General features: G+C 38.9%; 1 protein-coding gene and 1 non-coding gene across 19 annotated transcripts in view; both read left to right on the top strand.

Moving 5' to 3' along the window:
• Positions 1-25790, top strand: part of CAST (calpastatin) — a 108231-nt gene that overhangs the window by 50920 nt on the left and 31521 nt on the right. For 4 of the 18 annotated variants that reach the window (XM_019428850.2, XM_019428856.2, XM_019428848.2 and 1 more), the window contains 13 exons: positions 7042-7101; positions 11376-11441; positions 12049-12090; positions 13436-13492; positions 13720-13833; positions 14857-14937; positions 18477-18545; positions 19950-20048; positions 21924-22004; positions 22833-22871; positions 23515-23607; positions 23743-23832; positions 25137-25241. In XM_019428850.2, the coding sequence (XP_019284395.2) occupies positions 7042-7101; positions 11376-11441; positions 12049-12090; positions 13436-13492; positions 13720-13833; positions 14857-14937; positions 18477-18545; positions 19950-20048; positions 21924-22004; positions 22833-22871; positions 23515-23607; positions 23743-23832; positions 25137-25241 (996 nt within the window). The remainder of the gene's footprint in view (positions 1-7041; positions 7102-11375; positions 11442-12048; positions 12091-13435; positions 13493-13719; positions 13834-14856; positions 14938-18476; positions 18546-19949; positions 20049-21923; positions 22005-22832; positions 22872-23514; positions 23608-23742; positions 23833-25136; positions 25242-25790) is intronic. The other 14 variants (XM_019428863.2, XM_019428849.2, XM_019428847.2 and 11 more) reach the window with 7 other exon arrangements.
• LOC128778416 (U6 spliceosomal RNA) lies at positions 21243-21347 on the top strand. Its single transcript, XR_008424006.1, has one exon. It is a non-coding gene; the product is annotated as a U6 spliceosomal RNA (small nuclear RNA).

The raw sequence follows: 25790 nt of genomic DNA, 5'->3' as shown, positions 1-25790 counted from the left end.
GGTTTTGTGTGTTTATGTGCTTTTTAAAGTCTTACAACTCCTGGTTGAAGACATTGGTGCTAGAAATGACTAGATATTTAAATTTTGTTTTCTGTAACCAGTTTTCTGACTTGTGCTTTGAATAAAATTTCTGATGATTGAGTAAAAACTTAGGTAATATTGCATTTGAGCCATCAGATAATACTCTTGTGTCTGTTCATGCACAAATTCATAATTTAACAAATACTTGTTAGGCAACTATTGTTGCCAGGCTCTGGGGATGTGCAGCAACTGAGACAGGCATGGCCCCTGACCTTGTGGAGTTCAAGTTCAGGTCTGTCTTATAAGTTTTGCGAGGAAAGAACTTGTTTATAAGAAATCCATGATTTTCTTTCTTTCATTATTTGAAATGTGTTATTAAATAATCTTATTGTGGTTCGGTAACAAATGATTTGGTTTTCTCTTGTGCATCTAACAGAACTAGTATTAAAAGTTAAAAATCGGTTACTTATTTAATTTAGAAAATGCTTAATATTTGTTTTGTGTTTTACCCAAATTGCCCTAATATTTGGTATCTAACTTGACCCTCACAATTACTCTGTAGGGTGCATGGTGTTCCAGTTGTGGGAAGCTAGATGCTTAGCAGGTTTAATGTGCTTGTTTGTGGAGTCATGGCCACTGAGAAGCCAATGGACTGAAACTTAATTTTTCTAATTTATTATGTTCTTGATTCAAGCTTAAAAACAAGAGGTATTAAAACTGTGTGTGTTAGAATGAAACTTTAATGGCTAATTAGAAGATGGAAACAAAGATTGGAATCAACAGTTATTTTTTATATCTTGTCTGATACCATATACTTGGCACTATGGTAGACACTGTGGGGAGCAGAAATGATCAATTTATAGCTTCATTGATAAGACGTGACATATACTTAGAAACGAGCTCAGTAACCCTCTAACACAGCATGTGATTGAGTGTCCAAGTGAGAAGTACAAACGGATATAGGGGTTGAGGAGATAGTATGAGCTAAAGCTGATTCAGGCGTTGTACCTTGAGCTAAATCTTCAAGGATAGGGGCCTGAGCAGGGAAAAGTCTTCCTAGGCATCTGGGAATCTCATCTTGCTCTTCCTGGAGGAGGAAAGGAGCATGATGGTGATGATGGTGATAATACTAACTAGCATTTGCCCATTGCTTACCACTTGGCCAAAGCAATGTTATAACTAGTTCATGTACATTAACTCACTTATTACTAACCTGAATGGAGTGAATTTTGGTACCGTTGCCATTTCACAGATGAGGACACTGAGGCATAGTAACTTGTTTGAGGCTGCACATGAATTCAATGCCAGGTGAAATTCCACCGGACATTCTTGAGCCCAGAGCCCCCTCTTACACTCTTAGTCACTGAATTATGCTGCCTGCTGAGGTGCCTGTGAGACAGGAAAGACACCGTTCTTGATGGAGGGGAGATGTGGGTAGGAGTCATGGTGAGAGAAATAGTGGAAAAAGTAGGTTAGGCCAAATGGAGAGTCTAAAGTTTAGGCAGAAGACATTAGACTTTATCTAGGACACAGTGGCAAGCCATTGAGAGCTTATGAATTCATCACAATGAGAACATGGTACACTTTTTTTTTTTCTTCCAGATAAACTAGGGAGCCATAGACAAAGAATTGGGAGCTAGAGAATGGGGTAGAACAGAGGGTGGGAGAACAGGGTATGGAGCTATTAGAAGGGCCATGATGTAATCCAGGTGTGGGAGGTACATGATTAGACTGGGAGTGTGGGTGGAAATAGAAATGACAAGGACTGGAACCAGCACTGGGCCTTAACCCAGGTGATTCAGGGCCAAATGAGTTCCCTGTATTACATCATTTGGCACTTACAGCAACTCCACAGGCAGGTGGTATTACTACCATTTCTAAGGCTGTGGGAATGGGGATTACAGGAGGTTAATGTGGATTAGTAAATGCTGGAACAGGGAGCTGAGCCTTCATCTGTTTCAGTGTCCTCATTTTAAGGTAAAATAAGATAGTTGGGTGATAAAGTAGGGTTGCTGAAAAGGTATAGAGAATTGTTCACATAATAAATGGTAAAGTCAAGGGAGAAATCAGCATTCCAAGGGAGCAACAATGTAAGAGAGAAGGCAGAGGGCTTGTGACTGAAGATGAAAACCCAGAGAAGAGTGGAGCAAGTGGAAGAGGCTTCCAGAAGGAAACATTATAGTGGGGATGAGAGACTGTGGAATTGCTCTGGCACAGCAGCCATGAAGGAGAGGATGGTCAGGGATTCAGACTGGATCTGCAGGTGTGTCAGCAGGTAGAAGAGGCATGTGCATATGTATGGCATGTGTTCTAGTAACTCCACAGCAGAGGCAGGTGGATGTGGGAAGGGGGATTCTTGCCAGGGAGGGGTGGGGACAGGAAGATGGGTCAAGTTCAGGAGCACCTGTTGACTCATCTGCTGGCCTGTTGTCTGCCAGCCGGGCCTGGGGAGAGAGTAAGGCGAGGCCAGATGACCTGAGGGGAACTGGGGAGGCCAGCTAGCAGCACCTGCCAAGAACTATAAGTCTTCAGGCACCCCCAAGCAAGGGAGGGGACTCTGTTTTGTAATAGAGAACTAAGGAGCTGAGGAAGTAATATTTTTCATCAGCCAGATTTAATGGCAGCAGAACGGATGAGCAAATCCTCTAGGACCTCACCCTCCTAAGGGAGCCCTTAACTTGCCCAGTACCAGCCATTCAGCAGGGTCTGGGTGAGCTCACAATGCTTGGCAGTCACTCAGGTGCCACACGATGGTTGAGGTTGGTACTTAGCAGAAACCCTGCAGAATCCAGGAAAAGGTATGACCAGAAACCTGCCATGATTAAGAGTGGGGTCAGCAGGTGCATGCACCCAACAGACAGCTCTTACAAAGAGTCCCCATCTAGTGGAGGAGACCATTCCTGAGGTAGTTATGTGGTTACCTGATTATATAAAGTTCTGGAAGTAGACAAGGAAGATGCCCATCAGGACTGCTCGTGGTGGTTGTAATGCTGGAGGTTATAATGCTGGGGCTGAGAGCTAGTGAGATGCACCTGAAAGGAAGGGCATGTGGGGTTTGGATATTTTAGGAAGAGAAGCATGCCAACCAGTAGCATTTGTGTGAATAAAACATAAAGGGAGCGTTGAGTGAGGTGTGCACTGAGGAAGGAAGGGATAGGCTGGCTGCCTGAAGCTGCTTTTCTGCTTTGGGAGATGGGGAGGGATTGGAGCATGGTGGTCTTTGAAGGCAAGAGAACGGATTTCAGTGTGAGGTAGTGGGCAACAGGAGTCACCACTGATTTACTTCGGATGGAAAACTTAGAGGTGAGAATGCCATGTAGGAAGATTAATCTGTCCAGAGTGGGTAAGAGAGCTAAAAATCTGGACTCTGGGAGACCTTTGCAAAATATATGTGAAAAAGGAAAGTTTCTATTTTCCAAGGGTCTTAAAAGCATACCATCTTCCCTTCCTATCTGGAATTGTTTACTGCAGTAAACTTCCAAATTTGTTACTGTAGCAAGTAACAGATTTAAAGAGATTTTGTTGAATAATGCTAAAAAACACCTGCCATATTGATTAAGTACAGAATTATTTTTTTTTTCCAGGTTGCATTTACTCTTAACCAGCATTGGTTTGTTTTAATGCAACTTGATGATACAGCAAGATTATTTGAGGCGGGCCTGAAGCTGATGTAGAACTCAAACATTTGTTTTATCACATAGGGTTCTTTTCCTGCTTCTGTTAGAGCACTTCAGTTGTAACAAAAACCTGCTGTCTGTCTTTCTGGACTCTAGACTCTGAAGGCTGAGATGGTGTCTTCCTCATTGTATGTACTCAGCCCCTAGCTCATTCCTTTTCAAATAGCAATTGTTGAATGGGTAGATGGAGAATGATTATAAAAAGATAGTTTTTCTCTGCTCTTTGTTACTCTGATTTATTCTTTAAGTTTATAAATGACCACTAATACTCTGGATGTAAAGAGATTTGTGTCGGTCATTTGAGATGGAGAGTATTGTAATCGCTACACTTTACTCTGACTGACAGCACTGATCCCACAGTGATATTTTGGTATGTATGAGTGATGATTGTGCTTTTTTTTTAAGCTTATTTATTTATTTTGAAAGAGAGAGGGAGGGGGAGAGAGAGAGAGAATCCCAAGCAGGCTCTGCACTGAGCCTAGTGTGGGGCTGGAACCCACGAACTGTGAGATCATGACCTGAGCTGAAACCAAGAATTGAACACTTAACTGACTATGCCCCTGATGGTTGTGCTTTAAAATTGGCTGTCCCTAGATGTTAACAGGACTGTGCTGTGGTAGTCCTGCAGCAGAAAGTCACTGGCTTAAAAGTCAGGTGGCCTAGGTCCCAACCCTGGCACACACAGCTCAAAGGGCCCCTCTAGCCACCACCCCCCCAACAATCCCCACCTTTGCCTGGGTGATGCCCCTTATATTTTAATGACGATGTCACTTCCTTAGCATCACCTGTCCTGACCATCTTCTGAACTAATTCTGGTTGCCAAGTCTATGTTTTTATGGGAACCTGTGATTTTCCTTTATAGCACTTATCACAAGTAATTATTGCAGTGATTATTCTATTAATGTCCTGTCTGATGAGGCTGAAAGTTCCGCAGTGACAGGAACATGTCTAGCAATTGCACCACCGTGTTCCTGTCTCCTGACAGTGTACCTGGCACAAACTTACTCTGGGTAAATACATATGGAGCCAGTGAACTGGGGTATATTTGACAAGGCACTTACCCTCTGTGAGATATCTTTTTCTTCACCTGTTTAAAACCACATATTAAGGTTTATCTTTAAAGTTCTTCAAGTCATAGCTTTATGGATAAACTCTTCAATAACAATCAGTTATTCACATACATGATCAGAAATTTAAATGGTACAGAATTAAAATGAAACTGTATTCAGTCCCTCACCAGAGATAACAAATATTAAAAGTTCATTGTTTTCACAAATAGAAGAAAATAAAACAAACCACAGTTCACTGGAGTTGAATGGATTCACAGTGGGGTGGGATTATTTTCCTTATTTTCTGATCCCATGAAGTAGCTGTCCTATTTCACTTTCAAAATGTTTAGTGCCTTTGTGATGGGATAAAACTTTCATGGAGGGATCTGTGCTGAGAACAGGTGTGGCCAAGGCCTTCAGTTAAATTCCTGTGATAACCTGCTCCATGCATATTTATAGTTATCCCTGTAGATTTTACTGTTCTGGGGTGGGGGGGGGGCGGGGCTTTGAAAGTCTTCTTTATAGGATTTGAGGATCACATCCAGCTATTGCTTAATTATCTGCTTAAGGCAGATTGGATATTCCAAGGCTATGTGATTTCAGGAACGTTTTAATAAACATAGAAGTTTAGAAATAATGTTTACCTAAGGATTTGCAGCTTAAAAAGCACTTTCATGTAGAGTGTTTGGTCTTTGATTTTATATTATTGAGGGAAAATCATTGAAGGAATGGGGTGTGGCAAATGGATACAGTAATTCTCACAGATTAAAAAAATCTCAAGGAAAAATGAATATTTATGTATTTGTCCTTTAATTTGATGGGAAAATCTACCTTGGTACATTTTCTAGCTCTTTATCCCAAAGAGAATGTGAGAGACACTACTCCACGCCTGCTACAGTGACCAAGTGTGGTATATTTTGGGGTGAGGGAGTGCCTTATTGGTGCCTAATAGTGCTCAGGAATAAAGTTCATATAGTTTGTTTGAAAAATCAGTATACTAAAACTTTGGGCTTTTATCTGAAAATTGTGGTAATTTACTATTAGCACTAACATACTCTACAGTAAGTGAGGTCTGTGGGGAAGGTGATTTTGTTCACGGTCCATGGGTTATAGTAGGTTCATACAGTCACCTTGAGTGGTAGTGTGTGGGGGTGGCGAGAGTGAAGAAACCAACAAGCATGGGCTCCTCCTGCCCTGGGACTTAGCCTCAGAAATGGCTCAGAGCCAGACATCAGAGACAGGCTCTGGGTATTCTTGGCAGGGCAGCAGCTGTTTACTGACAGCCTGTTACTTAAGAAGTAAGTTACTTAAGAAGTGCCAGATGGAATCCCTAAGCTTTAAAACCTAACAGACTTAAATGTTATGGAGGTTTAAATGAGCCTAGGTTGGAATTCCCAAATAAACTAGGGTTGATTTAATATTCACCACGGTAATGCAAGTTAAGTACTATCCTAGTAGTCAGTACCATGCAAGTATCCATATGCACTCCCTGCTACTTGGGTGATTAGATTGCAGGGACTAATTCCACCATCCCCTTGCATCCCTAGGAATGGTGTATCTTGAAACTTCAATTATCATCATCACCTCTTGCCCTGCAGGGAGGAGCCTGGATGAGACATAAAATACAGCAGTATTGCCTTTGCAATACCATTCCCACCTTCTCTTGCTTATGTGACACTGAAAGGACAATTCTGATCTTCCTGAGTCTTTTCTAGTGCTACATCCTGCTCTTTCTGTCTTTTATAATATCTTGGGACTAATGCATTAGTAATTTAATAAGCACCTACAATATGCCAGACATTTAGTCATCTCAAATACCTAAAACCCTGCAAAAGAGCCAACATTGACCTCATTTTATATACCTAGGAAACTAAGACTGCTAGTAATTGGCAGAGCTCACATTTGAACAAAATTCTGTCAAGTTTTAAAGTCTGTCTTCTTCCAAAAAATAAGGCAGACAATAATTAAAATATTTACTGAGCACTTATGCACCAGGTAGTAATAAACCTATAAGATAGTTATCTACTAAAGAAAAATTGAGAAAGAGGAAACTAAAAATCAGAAAATTGCCCAAGATTACTTAGTAAGTAGTACACCCCAAATCTGCACCCATTTGATCTGGTTGTAAAGGCTTTGCGCACTGAGCAAGACCACCTACTGGACTTTTGTGGGAGTTGTTCTCTAGAAGAGGTAAAACCAAGGTAGAGTTAAGAACAAGTATGGTTAAGAGGAATTGAAAGACAAAGTGTTTGTAGGTTAACCAGAATCAGACTTTCTCTTTCTTTACTTTCTAGGTGTCAGCTTCTTCTGCTTCCACCAGCAAGTCTTCCAGTATGAATCCCACAGACAGCAAGGTATGAATAGTCTTTAAGGGTGTACTTGGGTGAATGCCTTTAAGTGATTATTTTATAAAGCAAAACAAATGTAGACTGACAAATGTGTTATATGTCCTAACAAGCTTAAGTTATGGAAGTAAACATTTTCTTCCTAATTTATAGAGATCTTTGGAAACCCACCTTTCCTTTTAATATTTACCTCAAGTATCATCTGTGCACTTCTACATTGTTTTAGAATATCTAGACAAGAGAGGTAATCCAGAGATTTTTTGTTGTTGTTCTAGGCTTGATGGAGTTTTTAAATTATAAAATGAACTAAGTACATTTTTCTGGATATAGTGAAGAATATGAATGCTTCTTATTAAAATAATAATATTCTTATTTTATAATATTCTAGCCATTTAAAACTCAGTGTACAGGGGCGCCTGGGTGGCTCAGTTGGTTAAGCATCCAACTTCAGCTCAGGTCATGATCATGGTTAGGGAGCTCAAGCCCTACGTTGGGCTCTGTGCTGAGAGCTCAGAACCTGGAGCCTGCTTTGGATTCTGTCTCCATTTCTCTCTCTTCCTTCCCCACTCATACTCTGTCTCTCTCTCTCAAAAATAAATAAACATTAAAAAAATTTAAAAAAAATAAATAAAACTTAGTGTACAAATGAGAAAATTTATACTAAGTGAATATGAAACAAGTGACATAATACTGGTTACTTTAGATACTTCCTTAAGTTTGTGAAATTTTAGTCCTATGGGACAACATCTTATTGATAAAACTTTGAGCTCTATTTGGGATTTATTCTAATAGTTATTTCTTGGAATTTCAGTAGAAAAAGAATGCTGTACAGTGGAGTTATCACATAGAGTAAGCCTAGTTCTGAAGAGTTGGCTAAAGCTGCCTTAACCCTCTCCCTTAGTTACTGTATCTCAAGCTGTGTTTCTTGGACAATTGGGGTGGAGAATTAAAGCGGGCACATTTGCAAGAAGCTCTTAACTAATTTTTATGAGCCAGTATCCTTTAGTGCCCTTAAAAGCTAACCCAGCTCCATTATTATTAAGTTGCTCTTGTTTAAAATCACTGACATGTTTTTTTGCTTTCTGTCTTCCATGTTACTTTGCTATCCCAGTAGGATCCTATATCAAAACTTAGTACTGGCACTGTAATTTAGTGCTGTTGGGAGATCCTATAGTGTCTTGTTGAGCTGTTTGTTTGTTTGTTTGTTTTAAATATTTATTTTAAATATTTAGATTTTAAGTATTTAAAATGTTTAAATATTTAATTCAAATATTGTTGAGAGATAGCATGCAAGCAGGGGAGGGGCAGAGAGGAAGACGGAGAATCTAAGCAGGCTGCAGGATTCGAGCTGTCATTGTAGAGTCTTATATGGGGCTCAAACTCATGAACCATGAGATCATGACCTGAGTTGAAGTTTCATGCTTAACCAACTAAGCCTCCCAGGTGCTCCTCATGTTCAGCTATTTTTGAAGGACATTGTAAGTATCTTGAAGTATACTATTCAAATCTCTTATAAATGTTATCTAGCATTTCTTTTAACTTAAAAAATTTTAATCTAAAATTGTTTTTATTTAGTATTTTACATGAATTTTTAAATTGTTTTCAAAATATACATTACCTGATCTATTCATCTATTAGTTGTCACTATTTACGAAGACCAAGCTTAATCTTAGAATATTAAAAAAAACTTAGACTATCAGAAAAGCATCAACCAATAACAAATTATCATTGAGTTCAGAGTCCATGAAAAATTAAAGAAAGGAGAGCCACAAATCTAGGATTTCTTTTTTATTATTTTGGTTCTCATTTGACCCATTGCCTGACTCTGATCCATTGCCCCTGACTTTCGTTTTGAGGACCAGTGCTTATTTCAAGTGTCCACAAACCCTTCAACCATTGCTAAGGATTAATCACGAGAATTCCTGGAAGTCCTACAGAACTAGAGGAGGGGAGGAGAGAGAGGGGAAAGTAGGGAAAAAGTGGGAGAGACCAAAATAAGTGTCTTGGTGATGAAATATCACCAATGGCTGAGTCAGGACCACTTTTGGCATCAACTCCCTTTCTTGGTGGATTTCAGTTACAATGTTTTTGTGATGTTTGTGTCATAACATTTATACTAGCCTTCTCTTGAAGATTTTTGTGAATGTGAACTTGAGTGTATTTTTTCAAATATTTTGAGCTTTTAGAAAAAAGATGTTAATTCAAAATAATACCTATACTGAATCCTGTGTTCCATACCTTTCAAATAAAAGTCCATATACCTCTGAAGAGGAAGGATATGTCTAGATCTAAGTTCTTTCTCTCTTGCCCCTGGTGCATTAGAATCAGTGGTCATATTGCTGTAGTTAAGATGGAAGGTCAGATTTCTAATCAGGATAAAATCCCTGAAAGACTATGTAGCATGAACAATGGAAAAAGATGGCCTGGTGTGGAATCTCATTTCATATCAGCCATGGTATTCGGAAACACATCTTGGCTTTTGTTTCCTTATCTGTACAGTTTGGATAATAGTACATGTTTCACAAGCCTATGTAAGAAAACAAACATTAAGGGTATTAGTGCCTGTCCTACAGCAGATGCCCAGTAGGAGCTGTCTAACACTGGAGAGACAATGTTGTACAGTGTGGTGATTGTGAACACAAAACCCCAGCTCTACCATGGGTATCCTTGGGAAGTTATTTAACTTCTTTGTACCTAAATTTCTCATCCCTGAAGTGGAGATGATGATGATAGGATGATGATGATACCTCCCTCATAGAATTATTATGAGGACTGAGTTGGCATATGTAAAGTTTGGAGCAGTCCTTGATACTAAGAGGTAATCAATAAGCATTAGTTATTATTGTCATCACTATTATGTTAAGCACCACCACCTTCACCAAAAATAAATTTGGGAAATGTATTAGCAACTACTAATAAAAATATTCCATTATAAACTACTTACATGTGTGAGCATAAATTCTTAATTGTTTTGTAGAGTTCTTCCTTGCAACATCTTGATTGACAAATTACAAAGTAGAAGCTGTTCATAGATCTAAACCACTACAATACCAGCTGCTTGTTTTCCTTAATAATCATTAATAAATTTCATTTGCATAAATTCAAAAAGCATAGTAGCAAATACAGAAACTAATTAACAAAGATCCTAATTGAAAGGATCCCAAATTAAAATTCCTTTAAAAAGATTTGTGTGGTTATGAACTTGGTTTCCTTCTCAAACAATATGTATGTTGGTATAATGAGGGTCCGTTCGTTATAGGAGGAATGTTTGTATTTTCATGGCTGAAGCACAAGCCATGATACATCAAGAGGGTATTTGGTGTTGGCTTTTTCAAATAGGATAAAAAATAGGAGTTTATGTTAACACCACCAAATAGATAAAAAGGAAAGAAATGACAGGAAATATTAGGCCTAATTTTCCATCTTTCATTTTGAAAAGTTCAAAAGTGTTTAATCCAGTTTTATTCCAGTTTTCACATCTTGCCTATACCAAGAATGCATGTATGTACTTAAGGGATTGTATTTTTCGACACAAATGACCTTTGGTTGGGTAAAACTGAGTAAAACACTCCAGTAAAGGACTTAAGTCACAATGAGACCTTCTGAAGCATTCTTAGAACTTTAGATTATATTGTGCATAAAAAATCTAGGGGCGCCTGGGTGGCTCAGTCGGTTAAGCGTCCGACTTCAACTCAGGTCACGATCTCGCGGTCCGTGAGTTCGAGCCCCGCGTCGGGCTCTGGGCTGATGGCTCAGAGCCTGGAGCCTGCTTCCAATTCTGTGTCTCCCTCTCTCTCTGCCCCTCCCCCGTTCATGCTCTGTCTCTCTCTGTCTCAGAAATAAATAAACGTTAAAACAAAAAAAATTAAAAAAAAAATCTATGTACTATTTACAGGATTGTTGTAAAATTTCAGAAAAAATTTGACAGTACTTATGACTATTGATTTGGTCATAATCAAGCATTATAAATATAGGTGGAAGAAAATGGCCCAATCAGCCTGTACACAGAGAAATTGAAGGAAAGGGGTCAGAAGTTAGTTTTACTAATGGCGATTTTATAGATTTTTATCACAGAAAAAAAAGTAAATCCAAATTGCAATATTTGCTTGAGGCTTTAGAATTTTAGTGCCTACCACTTCTTGGAGTTACATACATACGCATGGAGTAGATGCAGTAGAGGAGTAGAACGAGTCTCGATATAAACATTTAGCCCAATGATACATGATACTTATTTGACTGTCAGATTAAATAAAATCACACCTGGGGCTGTGCTCTTGTATTAGGCTATTCCAATCAGCAAACAGATGGAAGGACAGCATTCCCCCAGCAAGAAAAGACCCAAAAAACAGGTGACGTGGTTCATTGTACTAGGGGACATTTCTGTTTGCTAATGGTCACCTCATCTGCTCAGCATGCACTAATAATTACAGTTTGAGATCTTCAGTAACTCACCCATCACGGACTTTGTGGTAGGCTTGGTGACCTATCGCTCATATTCTGGCACTAAAACTAAATGTCACTGCTTTCTGTTCTCCTTGGCTCTGTCACCATCCCATTGTTTCACACCGACAGCCAAAACCTGTGGTATTTCACACAAAGATCAGTCATATCATTGGCTTTGAAGGATGAAGATTTTTATTTTGTTTTGCTTATATATTAGCTACAGTGTTTGTAGTAATAAATTTTTACATATCTTTGGTACACATAACAAAAGTAAGATGTAAATTGCTATCTAAAAGTAAGAGCAGAGTGTTAGTGTACTTAACGTGTTTATCTAAACAGTTAAAATTACAAGAAAAGGATAGTAAACTTAGAAAGCTTATATTTAGATCAAAATCATCTCCTTTGGAAAGCTTTCTTAGTTGAAGAAAATCTATGTTAAACTTTATAAACTATGTCTTTTTTTTCCTTTCTTCTGTAATTCCTTCCCTCTTTTCTTTATTTTTCTGAGTTTAGGCTGCAAAAACAGAACCTGAAAACAAGTCACAATCAACTAAGGTAAGTAATTTAAGTCAACTAGTGAGTTGTTTGGATTCTTAGCAATAATAATGAATAACCAATTTACTCCATTGGTGCTACTGAATGGTAAAAGGATTTTTTTGTCAGCTAATTTAATTAATTTTGGATTACCCTTTTAAACATTTTATAGGGCATAAGTGAATACTTATAACATTAAATCCATACATTAAAATGAATTTATTTTGTAAATGAAAACAATAGATTTCAGAAGGCATTTTGTTCAGGTCTAGATTTTTGTTATAGTTGAAGTCATTGTTAAAAAAAGCAGTAGGAACCAAGGAGAAAGGACAAAGGGTAATGAGTATCCAGTTACTTTAAAAATGGGACATCAAGAGTAAATGTCTTTTGAACCCAGCACCTAGATGACTTACAGATGAGAGTCTTTGCTAAGAGGATCCTAGGTTTATCTTAACAGTCTTATCTCAGTTTGTGGAATGAGTTCCAGTTTCTCAGGAGACAACTCTGACTTTCCCTTGGGAGTGTCTTCCCTGACTCATGGCTGTCTAGACTGAAAGCCAATCTGTATCCATGTGAAGATGGACCCCAGGGTGTCTGCAGGCAAATGTTTATCCTACATACGATGGTGCACATTACTTCTTTCAAGCATGCTTAAGCAAATACTCAGATAAGACTGCAAGGCTTCCTGTGGGAAAGCACAGAGATGTCCTTTAAATGCAGGCAAGGGGAGGTCATCTGGGTGGAAGGTGAACTTATCTGATTGTATGTAGCTCCTTTGGGTTGACTGCTCAGAATGATAATCTTATAGTCCACTATAGAGGAAGAATTGAGCTGCAAGGTAGAAATCATCTGCTGTTCCATTTGGTTGTTTACACAATCTCAAGAGAATTGGGTTTCTGGTGGTATCTCCTTCTTGACTTGTAACACAGAAGACTATATAAATCATTAAATTGCAGAAATACCATGTTCATTCCCTACAAAGGGAGATTTTTAAAAGAAAGAATCTAGAGTAGGATTCCCAATCAACAAACTCAGAGGTCACAGTGATCATGTGACATCTCTGTGAATGGACTTGCGTTTACAATGATCTGTATGAATTGTGAAAAACAGCCAATAAGTTAGAGATACATACCTATTTGAAAAATCATTCTAAATGAAATGCTAATTTTTTATTACTCTTATGATTGTCATTATCATGCTGTTGGTAGAATAACTATTGACAAGCAGCACATGTGTATTCCTCTAAGTGAGCCTTTCCCAAGAGAGGCAGAAGGGTCTAATTTGGAGTTCTGTTCTTGAGCCTGTTTGGAAGTAATAAAAGAAAGGACTCTAATGTAACTGAGATTTTATCTTTTGAAATTAACAGCCATCTGTGGTTCCTGAGAAAAAAACCCAAGAAATAAAGCCAAGGGAACACAAAGAGGTAAGCGATCATCATTAAGACTTGTTATCAATAGATAGGTGAAGCCTTTTGTGTGTGTGAGGGATAAAATTCTGGACTCTCATTTATTTGTTTTTCTGGCTAAAATGGCACCACCATGTGGCAGTAGCAGGATTTGCAATTTATTAATGTCCTATGAACGCTCGCACTTCATAGAGGAAAGCATCAATATTTGTTGTGTTGTTAACAGTGTGGTGTGTGTGTTTCAGCCAAAAAGCCTACCAAAGCATGCATCAGATACAGAAAGCAAGCATGTTCATAATGAAAAAGCAGTTTCCAGATCAAGTGAGCAGTCGACATCTGAGAAATCAACAAAACCAAAGGTATACCTCTCAGATTGATAGGAAAACACTACCATCAACTAGAGAATAAGATGCACGTCCTGTATCTATATGGACATGTGTAGTTGAATCTCTGGAGCTATGCTGAACATACCTTGTATTGTAAGGATTTGGTGCTTTCATTTTACTGGTTTTGCAAATAACCTTGTGGAAACTTGGGGCTCTGGAAAGCTCAAGAAATACATCAGATTGGTTGAGGGGAAGTTCAGTCCAGCCTTCTTCCACTGCCCAGCAGTGCCCAGTCATGACTAAAAGGCAGCAGACTCTGGTGTCTCATGGACAGGAAGCTTGGGGTACTGGTTGCCACCTGGGCCCTCTTCTCAGAGTTAGGAGCACAGATGCTCTGCATGATCTGCTCTTTACATGGAACTCTGAAAGACGTGTTTAGAATTTCGTTGTAGAAGAGGTGAATTTATAGAGCCAAAAAATCAGAAATAGATTCCATGCACAGCTAATGGAGGTCAACTCTTTGAAGAATAAACACTTATGAGAAGAACTTTTCCATTGAGAGCTCTTAGAAGACATCTAGTAGACCTGCTTGACAAGGGACTTGATAGAAGGTGGTTACACAAATGTGGCTCATCACTTAAAGGCAGCCATTATGTGTTTTGTTCTATTCTATTTTGTTTGGCTTGCGGTATTACTAAAATTTTTTTAATGCGTTGCCAACAATTCAAGTCATAATGTTTCACATAAAATTCAAATTTCCAGCTTCTTGAAACATCAGATTATGTGGCAACAATTGGCTACAACTTTATAACAATTTATCACAGTCCCTACCTGGCCCCCTTCAAAATTTGTATACCTGCGTGCACTCTGTAGCTCTTGAGTCCAGCCTTATGTGGTCCCCACTGTTGTACTATGTGTAGTAGAAGCTAGTAACCTTTTCCTCAGCACTGTGTCCATGATAGTTATAACTGGCTCAGTAGTGATACTTGAAATGCTTGATCTTGAAAACAGTCATTCAAAGATACTTAGTTCTGTTAATCTTTTTATCCCCTCTAGACTAAATCACAGGATGCAGTTTCTGCTGGCAGAGAAGGTGTTGCTGATATAGCTGCAGCATCTGCCAAACCAGATAACAAGGTAAGCACACCTAAGCAGACATGAAGTGTATGTGGGCCTCACTGCCTGTCGGGTCTCTTTTATGAAAAATGTGTGCTCAGTGAAGACCCATTACAACCTGGGTTTTCGTTTGGTTCTCAGTAAGCATAGGGATCTGGTGCTACCATGCTCAAATAACCTATATTTGGTAAAACCGAGCACTGTTCTTTATGTGAAATTTAGTGAAGAAGAGGATGCATCTAAAAGATACAGAGTGAGCAAGATACCAAAACTGATTTGAGAATTCATGTGTTCAGTAAATATTTACTGAGCACCTGCCATGTGTAAGGCCTGGTATGAGTACCAAGAAAATTAAAATGTGAGTTGCCTCAGACCCTGCTTTCAACAATATTTATAGCTTTGAAATTAAGCAAATAAAATTGCCATATGTGAATAAGCATTTCTCTCAGCTTTCAACCTGGAGAGCATCTCTCTTGATATGAGTAAATAACAAGCAGTCATGACATATACATGCGTTGATAGGGGAAGTTTTCAAAGGTGACATCCCAGCCCTCTCAGGAGAGAGTATATATGCCGCTTTGACTAATGATGGGCAAGTCTTCTTTAGATCATTTGAAGAGCTATTTCAAATACTAGCCTCGAAATGTAAGATGAGAAGTAGTCTACTGTTTCTACCCATAGCAAGGCAGAGTTACTAATCAGTTTACAGGCCATGTCTCCCTAGAAATGCTGCTTACTTCTCTGGAAGCCCCAATTAAGTAATTGCAGCAAAACTAAGACGATAGAAATGAATTTTTTAAAAAGTAGTATTGATTTATCTGTTTTCCTGATTTTCAAAATAGGAAAAGTGTCCCCCTTCAGGCTAGATGGTAAGGAAAGTCATAGGATAAAAGTATGGCACATCTGGAAACACCAGTTTTTCTCAGATTTTGAAAAGGAAGAGACACATTAGTTTGTATGCAAACTAATGCAGATATTCTATGGAGTAATGGCAAAATTTACATAAACCTTTAAATGAAAATACTCATATTAAAAAAAATGTGTTTTCTTGTATATTTTCTTGAGACTCCCACCCCCTCCCCACTCTAAGGATAAATGTTACTCTCTGTTGTCGATGAGGGGTACTTAGATGAAAACGTTTGAAAAATGGTTAGATTTAAGACAGAAGATTAGATTTGTTCAAAAAGATTTAAAAATGTCATCAATTTGAAATTTTATGCTAGATATAGAGTAGCCAGGGAAAAAGTGAAAGCTAACCAGTAACAGGAGAGGCATATGTGGAAGTCTGGTGTGCTTGAACTTGTGGCAAAGCATTTCACTTTGTTTGTCTCTGATCCATCTCCCTGAAGTGAGATTGATCAGATCTTCAATTGGGGCTGGGGTACTTAGCATGTTTAAAGCACTGTCCTGTGACTGCAGGACACCCTAGCAGCAGGCTAGCGCATCCAGGGGCGGGAAGAAGACAGAATCCCTGGGACTGCATTCCCAGGCAGATTAAGACAAGCTCCCACTAGAAGCTCTTTGGTGGGGAATGGAGGGCTTCTGTCTGTTTGCAGGATTACACACACTTTGAGTAGATCCAGTTTGAGTTTGGCATGAAGGGTAGGTAGCTAGGATTGCAGGCTTGCAGATGCATCAGAGTGGAAAATTGTGAGATGTGTTCTGGGTACAAAGTGAATTCCACTGAGGGTGGGGCACACGGGGCATGAGCAGTGGGACTGTAAGACCAGAAAGACAGGTCCAGGCACTGCTGTGGATAGTGCTGAGATGAGTGGTAGCTGTTTAACCAGTAGAGGATACACACTGGAGGTTAGAGAACACACAGAGTGGTGGCAGTGCACCGAGTTGCAGGATTGAGTGACCACAGTCCTAAGTGACCCTAAATTAGAGCTGGGATAGAATGAGATAGTGGGGAGAAATGCCAGAGGCACTGCAGAAGTGAAATCTTCAGGTTTTAGAAAAGAATTGGCTGCAGTGGGCAAAGGTATCATAAAGGTATCTGAGATAACCTTGGGCTTCAGATCTGAACGAGCTAGGTTGGTAACCCTAAAGTGAGTCCAGGGGGGGCACTGTCTGGTTCCTGCAAGTGCAGGGCCAGCTCTGATGAGAGAGAGTGCCTCCCTAAATTGTGACCTGGTCCCTGGTTACGACTGATGGGTGGACAGGTCAGAAGGAGAACTGGTTGAGGTCAAAAGTGGCCTGATTTTCGATAGGCTGAATTGAAATGTTGGAGAGAGATGTGTAGCAAGGCAATTGGAATGTTGTTCGGAAGGACAGGAGAATGAAGAGAGGGGGCAGAGAGGAGGAGGAAGGAAGGAGGGGATAACAAATATGAATGCATACCTGCATAAGGTTGTGGTTGAATCCTCAGAGTGGATTTGGTTGCCCAGATACACGCTCTCACCCTGGTGACCCCCGCGGTGTTTTTAACAATAGCGGTGGTCACTTATTTAGCACTTAATCATCCAACGAGTACCTACATAGTGTTTAGTATGTACCAAACACACTTTGATAGACCAAACACACTTTGATAGATGAATTTATCTAATTCTCATAACCCCCGGAGGGAGGTGCAGTTACTGTCCCTGTGTCACACATGACGTTACTGAGCTACAGAAGAGGTGGCCTGCCTGAAGACTCATGTGGGCAGTGCATAGGAGCTGGTGTGCTCTCCACCCCCCATGCTCTGTCACCCACATTTCAGAGACCTCCACATGGGACGCTTTTCTGTTGTCTTAAACCTGGCATCTTCACCTGTCTACTTCCTCTCAGTCCCTGCAAGTGTTTGGCCCTGGCTCTAGAGAATGGTTTTGCTTCGGGCCACCAGTGCGAGGCAGAAACGTGGAATGTGTAGGGCTGGGGGCAACGCAGCAGGAGTGGCAGAGAATGATGGCACAAATGCCAGAGGAGCCCTAGGGTGGTGCTCAGTTATGGCTGCTGTGAGAGATGTGTTGGGTTAGGGGTGCTTACTGAGATGACACTTCAGAAACGATTATGTGTGGGTCAAGCATGGAGACTGCAGATTGGAGAGTTATGGGCAGTGTTTGAAAGAGCAACTGAAACATTTTAGGGAGACGAAGAAAGGAGTGGATGGTGAAATGCTAAGTCAGGGAGTGAGAGGTCTTAATGTGTGCAGGCAAAGGTTGAAAGAGCAACAGTGAGAAGTGGCCACTTAGAGAAAAAATTCTTGGGTGCTGTGGGCTGACTGTGGGCCCTTGGAGAGGCAACCAAGAGCAAAGAAGAAAGAGATGGCAGTTCTGGATTCAATTCTTGGTTTTTCCTTTACTGTGTGACCTAGGAAAAATTACGTCACATCTCTGAGTCTTGCTCTCCACATCACTAAATGAAATAAATTATGCTGTTCTGGAAAAGGATATGACATATACAACATGTCTGGCACAGAGGCAGATGTTCAATATATGATCTATGCTGTTAATATTAGACTCATTTTTAAATATGTAATATCATTGAACTTGTTGAATTACTTAGTAATTTGAATTTGTTAGATCATTGAAGAAAAATATGTGAAAAAGTTTTTATTTCTTTCTAAAATTCACCAGAAAAAAGAAAAGAAATCATTAACGTCTGCTGTACCAGTTGAATCCAAACCGGGTAAACCATCTGGAAAGGTATGAAGATAGCAGTGCATTTCTACTTGAGATATTTATTTATTTATAGCCTCTAAATTTATTCGGATCTGATTTTTTAAGGGCAAACTGTATGAGGTAGGATAACTTAAAGACCCTTCTCATGAATTATTGCTATAAGCTAAAATTGTGAAATTTTTTCAGGTATGTTTGTAACATTCAAAATATTTTTTTTTAAGTTTATTTGTTTTGGGAGATAGAGACAGCATGAGCAGGGGAGGGGTATGATAGACTGAGAGAGAGAGAATCCCAGGCAGACTGTACTGTCAGCTCAGAGCCGGACACAGGGCTGGAACTCACGAAACCACAAGACCACGACGAGACCCAAAACCAGGAGTCAGACGCTTAACCAGCTGAGCCATCCAGGCACCTCTGTAACATTTTATATTCTAACCTTCTGTTCTGAAAACTCTAGTTACATCTGGTGGAGTTTACATTACAGTTTCTCTCTTGCAAATATACCTTCTTTAACCAGAGGTATGACTAAAGAATTTAAGACACTTCTTCATTCTGAAATTCCCAAATGAATCGGTCTAAAGTTAACAGGTCCCAAGTTGTATTACATGATCAGGTGAGTTCCTAAAATTGTAGTGGGAATACGGTTGTTGAAAAAAAAAAAAAAAAAAAAAAAAGTTAAATAATCATTTTTAACTTGAGTTAAGTAAATAAAGGGTGTTTTCCCAAATTCTTGTTTTCCCTTTTAAATTCAGCATATTCTTCACATTGAGTCTTTTTAAACCTCAGAGATAGGATGGAGGCACTCCTTCATTATACTAATTAAAGTCTATATTGACAGAATAGATTGTCACATCTTATAAGCTTAACATCCCTTTCAAGTAATTTGTTTTGTAGACTTCTTTAGGCAAGCAAGTAAACAAAAAACCACAAATGAATGAAGGAACACAGGCAATCCATCTTTGAAATAGATTCTATTTGGGAGAGGTACTATATAGACATTTTGTTGGAGTTCTTTGTAAATATGTAACTCTGGCAAACTATTGGTAAGGAATGAATACAAAGAATTTCTCCTGTTGCATACAGTTATATGATCGTTATTCTTTGTTTTTGTTTTTTTAACTGAGGACATTGGAATGGGAACTTTAATGAGCCATTCGTTTGTTCTGTAGTTACTGCCATTAGACTTACTGAAGTTGTGATTCTTATCTGAACATGGCTTTCTGTTTTTTGTAACCTGAAATGTGTACTCTGGGGCCTTACATAATAAAGTCTATTAGAGACTAGATTTTAACTATTTTAATGTTTGAAGAACTTTTGATGTTTGGTGTTTTTCTGCACAGAATTTTTGTTTTTTTTTGTAGTTAAAAAATCAGAAGTGAAATATGTATTACAAATAGCATTTAAATACCTGCTCTCTTTCTTTTCTAGTCAGACCTGGATGCCGCTTTGGATGACTTAGTAGACACTTTAGGAGGACCTGAAGAAACTGAAGAAGATAACACAACATATACTGGACCTGAAGTTTCAGTATGTGATCTTGGTATCTGTAAAGATTTATACTTAATGGGTAGGAAAGGAAATAAGGTCATGGTCATGAGGCACAAAAGAATACCTCGTGTTCTGTTGCTTGGAGAGAAGCAGGATGGTGTCACTATCAATAATGGCAACTAAACATTAGTGTTATAAATGGAAATGGTTTGTCCTATGGTAGCTATCCTATTACAGTGATTCAGCAAACATTTATTGATTGTCTGTGTTGTGACTGGTGCTGGAATACAGCCTGTTGGGTCACAAACATTTTTCTGTCCTTGAGATTTAAGTCCACTAGGCTTGAACTTATTATGATTTCTAGAAATTTACCACCCTCAGCTCATCCCTATTCCTTACCCAGAAAAAGCAAGAAAATTATATGTTCCTTGATATTAAAACATAAATAGAAAGACATGCAAAAGACCGGAAGAAAATACTTGAAGCAGACATGAAAAAGGATCTGTTTCTAGAATTTATGAAGAATTTTTAAAAGGCAGCCCAATAGAAAAATAGGAGAGGGGCGCCTGGGTGGCGCAGTCGGTTAAGCGTCCGGCTTCAGCCAGGTCACGATCTCGCGGTCCGTGAGTTCGAGCCCCGCGTCAGGCTCTGGGCTGATGGCTCGGAGCCTGGAGCCTGTTTCCGATTCTGTGTCTCCCTCTCTCTCTGACCCTCCCCCGTTCATGCTCTGTCTCTCTCTGTCCCAAAAATAAAAAAAATAAAATAAAAAAATTAAAAAAAAAAAAAAAAAAAAAAAAAGAAAAATAGGAGAAAACTTGTTTGGCTAATAAATAAAAATGAAAGTCTGTCTAGTATTTATAGAAATGATACTAAAATATGGAGAGAACACACTCCTCAGAGTGGCAAAAGTGTAAAAGTCTGACAATTGACATGGAGCTTGTGGATGTTGAAGATGTACTTGTCCTTCAACTATCAATTCCACCTGTAGAGAGATTCCCTGGAGGAAGCCTTACCCATGTGCACCAGGAGTTACAAGCACAGGTGAAACATTTGGACATGATTTTGGTCAACAGCAGACAAGCTAATATAAGGGAACACTTTATTGTGGTTAAAATTAATTATTCATGTACCAACAGGGATACATTATAAAAACATAATTTTGAATAAGAATAATACAGTTTGATACCTAGAATATGATATCATTAATACAACATTTGAAAATATGTAAAAGTAGTGCTCAGTTTGGCAGCACATATGCTAACATTGGAAGGATACAGAGAAGATCAGTGTGGCCCCTGCAAGGATGACACACCAATTCGTAAAGCGTTCTGTACCTTTTCGATAAAAAAAAAAAAAAAAAAAAAAAATGCAAAGTAATGCTGCATGTTGTTTGTGGATACCTACATATGGAATAATTGTTTTAAAATTTGCTCGATTTTAAGTGGGTAGATACAATAAAGTTCAGGATGGTGGCTATTGCTGGCTAACAAGGAAAAGGAATGGGATAGTAGAGGGTTAGACAGGAGATGTGACTCTAGCTGATCTTTTTTTCTTAGAAATTAGGTCTGGAAGACTTGGGTGTTAGCTTATAGAGAAATTGATTATTAACTGTACTTTTATATGTATTGGAAAGAGACCACGAAAAATGTTTTAAAATGTGCTTTAGTATAAGAATAAAATTTAATATAGTAGGTTGAATATTTTCTAGTATTACATATGAATTAAGCTAATTAAATAAGGGCAAGTATTGTATAAACTTACAATTTCAGAGTTGTATAAAGTATTGGCTTTTTAATTGCATTTCATTTCAGCTCCATAAATTACTAATGGCAACAGTACTTTGGTTGCGTAATAGCATATAACATTGTCAGCAAATTAATTATATAATATCCCTCTGTGTGATCTTTATTCCAGGATCCAATGACTTCCATCTACATAGAGGAATTAGGTAAAAGAGAAGTCACCATTCCTCCAAAATACAGGGAACTTTTGGCAGTAAGTTAAATAATCATTTACTTTTATTTTACTTTTTGGAACATAATCTTATCCCATTAATATATTCACATTTTTTAAAATTAGAAAGTATAATGAGGCATGTGAAGTTGTCGTTATGATGACTCTCACTGTATCAATTTGCAAGGGCTGCCATAACGAAGTACCATAGACTGCGTGGCTTGAACAACAGAAATATTTTGTATCATAGGTCTAGAGGTCAGAAAACGAATCTGGGAATGGGTAGCGTGGGTTCCTTCTGAGGGTTGTGAAGCATGGATCTGAGGCCTCTCTACTTTGTTTGTACGTGGCCATCTTCCCTGTGTGTACATCTTTTGGTGTACATTCCCCACTTCTCTAAGAGCAGCAGTCTTGGGGTGCCTGGGTGGCTCAGTCGGTTAAGCCCCCAGCTTCAGCTCAGGTCATGATCTTGTGGTTCACGAGGTTGAGCCCCACGTTGGGCTCTGTGCTGGCAGCTCAGAGCCTGGAGCCTGCTTCACATTCTGTGTCTCCCTCTGTCTCTCTCTCTCTCTGCCCCTCCCCCACTTGCTCTCTGTCTCTCTCTCAAAAATAATAAACATAAAAAAAATTAAAAAAAAAAAAGAACAGCAGTCTTATGGGGTTAGGGCACATCCTAATATCCTCACTTAACCTTAATTACCTCTTGAAAGGCCCTACCTCCAAATATAGTCACACACTGGAGTACTAGGAACTCTTGAAAGGTTGTGGGAAGGCACAATTTAACCCATAACACTCACTGAACAGTACATTTTGCCAACTGTAAAAGTTAATTTTGGACTTTCAACATGATCAAATTAATATTTTTTTCAGAAAAAAGAAGGTATCACAGGGCCTCCTCCAGACTCTTCGGTGAGTTTACATAAATGTCTTCTAAGATACAAGTTAACCTTTTTTTAAATCTTGAGTTGGGGGATAGGGCATCAATTCTCTATATTGTGTCTATGAATAATCGCTAAATTAGATCAAGTTTCCATCTATTCAGAGGAAGGAGATGGGTATGGGGTTGCTTCAGTGCTCATGGCTTAATATATATATACATATGTATATATATATATATATATATATACATATGTATATATATATGTGTATATATATATATATATACATATGTATATATATACACACACACACGTATATATATATATACGTGTGTGTGTGTGTGTGTGTATATGTGTGTATATATATTTTTTTTCTTTCTTTCTTTTTTTTTGAGGGGAAGCAGAATGGAGCCAAGAAGGTATTAGGGCAAAATAAATATTAATAAAAATAGAATGAGAATATCCTAATATGTAATCCATTTAAAGGAGGGAAACAGGAAAATAGTATTAGCACTCATTTCCTTCCAAACAAAGAATTTATCTGAGTTATGTGATAACATACTTGATTTGGTAGTAAAGGAATGTCAAATCATTCTTCATTTGCTGAGTTTGTATTGTGATCTGTAACTTGAATGACTCTCATGAGTTACCCATCGTGGTGCCTGTTTCTTTAGAAACCCATGGAGCCAAGTGATGCCATAGATGCTTTGTCATCTGACTTCACCTGCAGTTCTCCTACCGCTGGTGGAAAGAAACCTAAGGAAGAGGTACTGTTTTCCAAATAATTAGGGGGAGCTTGTTAGAAACTATATAAAACTTGAAAACAATTTCTTTTTAGTTCTGATTATTAAAGTTACATTTATTCTAACTATAAGTCTAATCTTTTGCATTTTGTCTTTCAGAAATCTACAGAAGAGGTTCTTAAAGCTCAGCCAGCCAGGGTAGTCAAAAGTGCTGCTTCACCCCAAGACAAAAAAAGAAAGGTGGAGGAGGTATAAATAATTACTTCTTTGGAAATAAACATGGTCCACCTGATAGCACTTGCTTTCCTGAGCCTGATCTAGTTGATTGAGGATAATCCCAGTACAGCATGATGAGGGACATCTTTTTTCCCTCAGGGGTCTGTGTGGACTAGTAAATCCAATCAGGGTTCTATCCATTATCTCCAGACAGGCCTTCTTTGTTTCTGCAAATACTAATCATGGTTTGAACACAGCCTTCTTGGTTGTGAAACAAGAGTATCTCATCATTACAACACACAGAAAGACAAGACACCAAAACAGTTGCACTCTTAGAACATAAATCTTCACCTTGATTCTTTTTTTTTTTTAAGTTTATTTATTTATTTTTGAGAGAGACCGAGACAGTGCGAGTCAGGGAGGGATACAGAGAGGGAAAGAGAATCCCAAGCAGGCTCCGCGTTGCCAGCACAGAGCCCGATGTAACCTGCAAAGCTGCGAGATCATAACCTGGGCCAAAACCAACATTCAGACACTTAACCAACTGAGCCATCCAGGTGCCCCATTCACCATGATTTCCTAATGGAGTTTGACCTGTAAATCACTAGTGGGATGTGATTGTAGCTGCTTCTGTACCTTCTATTAACCATAATCAATTGTCCCCAATCCTGAACGGTGGTCCTGCAGCTCATCTTCTGGTTGAGAAGACATTCTCCATCTGCAGATCAGATAATGCAAGGAGCGGTTTGTGTCGGGTCTGCTCTGCCTCTCCCTTCCTGGAGGGGACAGTGTATTTTTATCTGGCTGGCTGGGGAGCAGTGAGAGCCACACCCTGAGAGTGGGAGTCCCCACAGCCATCAGCCATCAGCCGTTGTGCATTCAGACATGAAGCCTGTGGGGCCACTTCAAGCTCCCCAGCTTCCTGGACTTTGCTAGTTTGCTAAGACCAGGGTTGTCAGAAATTATTTCTAAAGACACATTAAAAAAAAACAACAACAGAAAAGTGAAAGTTTACTTCTTCAAGCTTTTATTTTGATACGAGTGTTGTGTAATAATTGTAGCTTGAGAAATAAGGGGTGAAGTGTGCCCCCGAGGGTATAAACAGCATAAGACACTGTGGAAGTGTCTTAGCCCCAATTTTCATTCACTGGTAAGTTCTTTTTTTTTTTCCTTTCTCTTTTCTGCTAGGTTTCCAATAAAATTGCCTTCCTAAAGTCCTTCCCTAATCTGCAACTCATTTTAGAATTTTAAAATTGGGATTTCACAAAGAAGTGGATAGGTTGTTCAGGCTGAAGAGATGTTCCCTTTTTTAATGTACAGATTTTTTCCTTTTTTAGCAGGACACAATGAGTGATCAAGCACTGGAGGCTCTTTCTGCTTCGCTGGGCACTCGGAAGCCAGAACCTGAGCTCGACCTCAGCTCCATTAAAGAAGTTGATGAGGTACTGACCTTGGATTCATATACAAAGCATGTTGTTCGGCGGGTTATGAAACTAAATGTTCTTACACAACTTCTCTTTTTTGGAGATTAAAAATTAACTACTCTTCATTCTGCCTTACTTTCAGAGTCTAGTTAACTTAGATTTTCATTCTTGCATAGTTAGCAACCAAGAAGGATAGTTGAGTATTGTCTTTTAAACCATCTAGAGTTTTAATATGTAAAGTGAATGCTAATCTCTTCTGCCAATGCTTAAATGACACCTGACTGACAAGATAACCTGGAGGCAATGGCTTGGCGAGAGGTTTGTCTGCTCTTGTGGACATTGGAAATTTGTGTTTTCGAAAGGATTCCAGGTGCTTCTTTTTATAAGCAGAGAGGGGGAATGTGGTAGATGGGGTGGGAAGATCCTTCTTTTTATAACTATGGAGAAAAATGTTGAAAATCTTGTCTCAAATTAGAATAATATCAAGCAAGGATTAACTCTGTAACTGCAGTTCCTGCATGCCTACTACACTTCAACATCTTAGCAAGCCTTCTGAGCCATAACAAG

This window comes from Panthera pardus, unplaced genomic scaffold (genome assembly GCF_024362965.1).
Source record: "Panthera pardus isolate Hobbes unplaced genomic scaffold, ASM2436296v1 HiC_scaffold_2, whole genome shotgun sequence".
NCBI classification, from domain to species: Eukaryota; Metazoa; Chordata; class Mammalia; order Carnivora; family Felidae; genus Panthera; species Panthera pardus.
The sequence above is the reverse complement of the archived record's forward strand: the minus strand, read 5'-3'. Positions and strand labels throughout refer to the sequence as shown.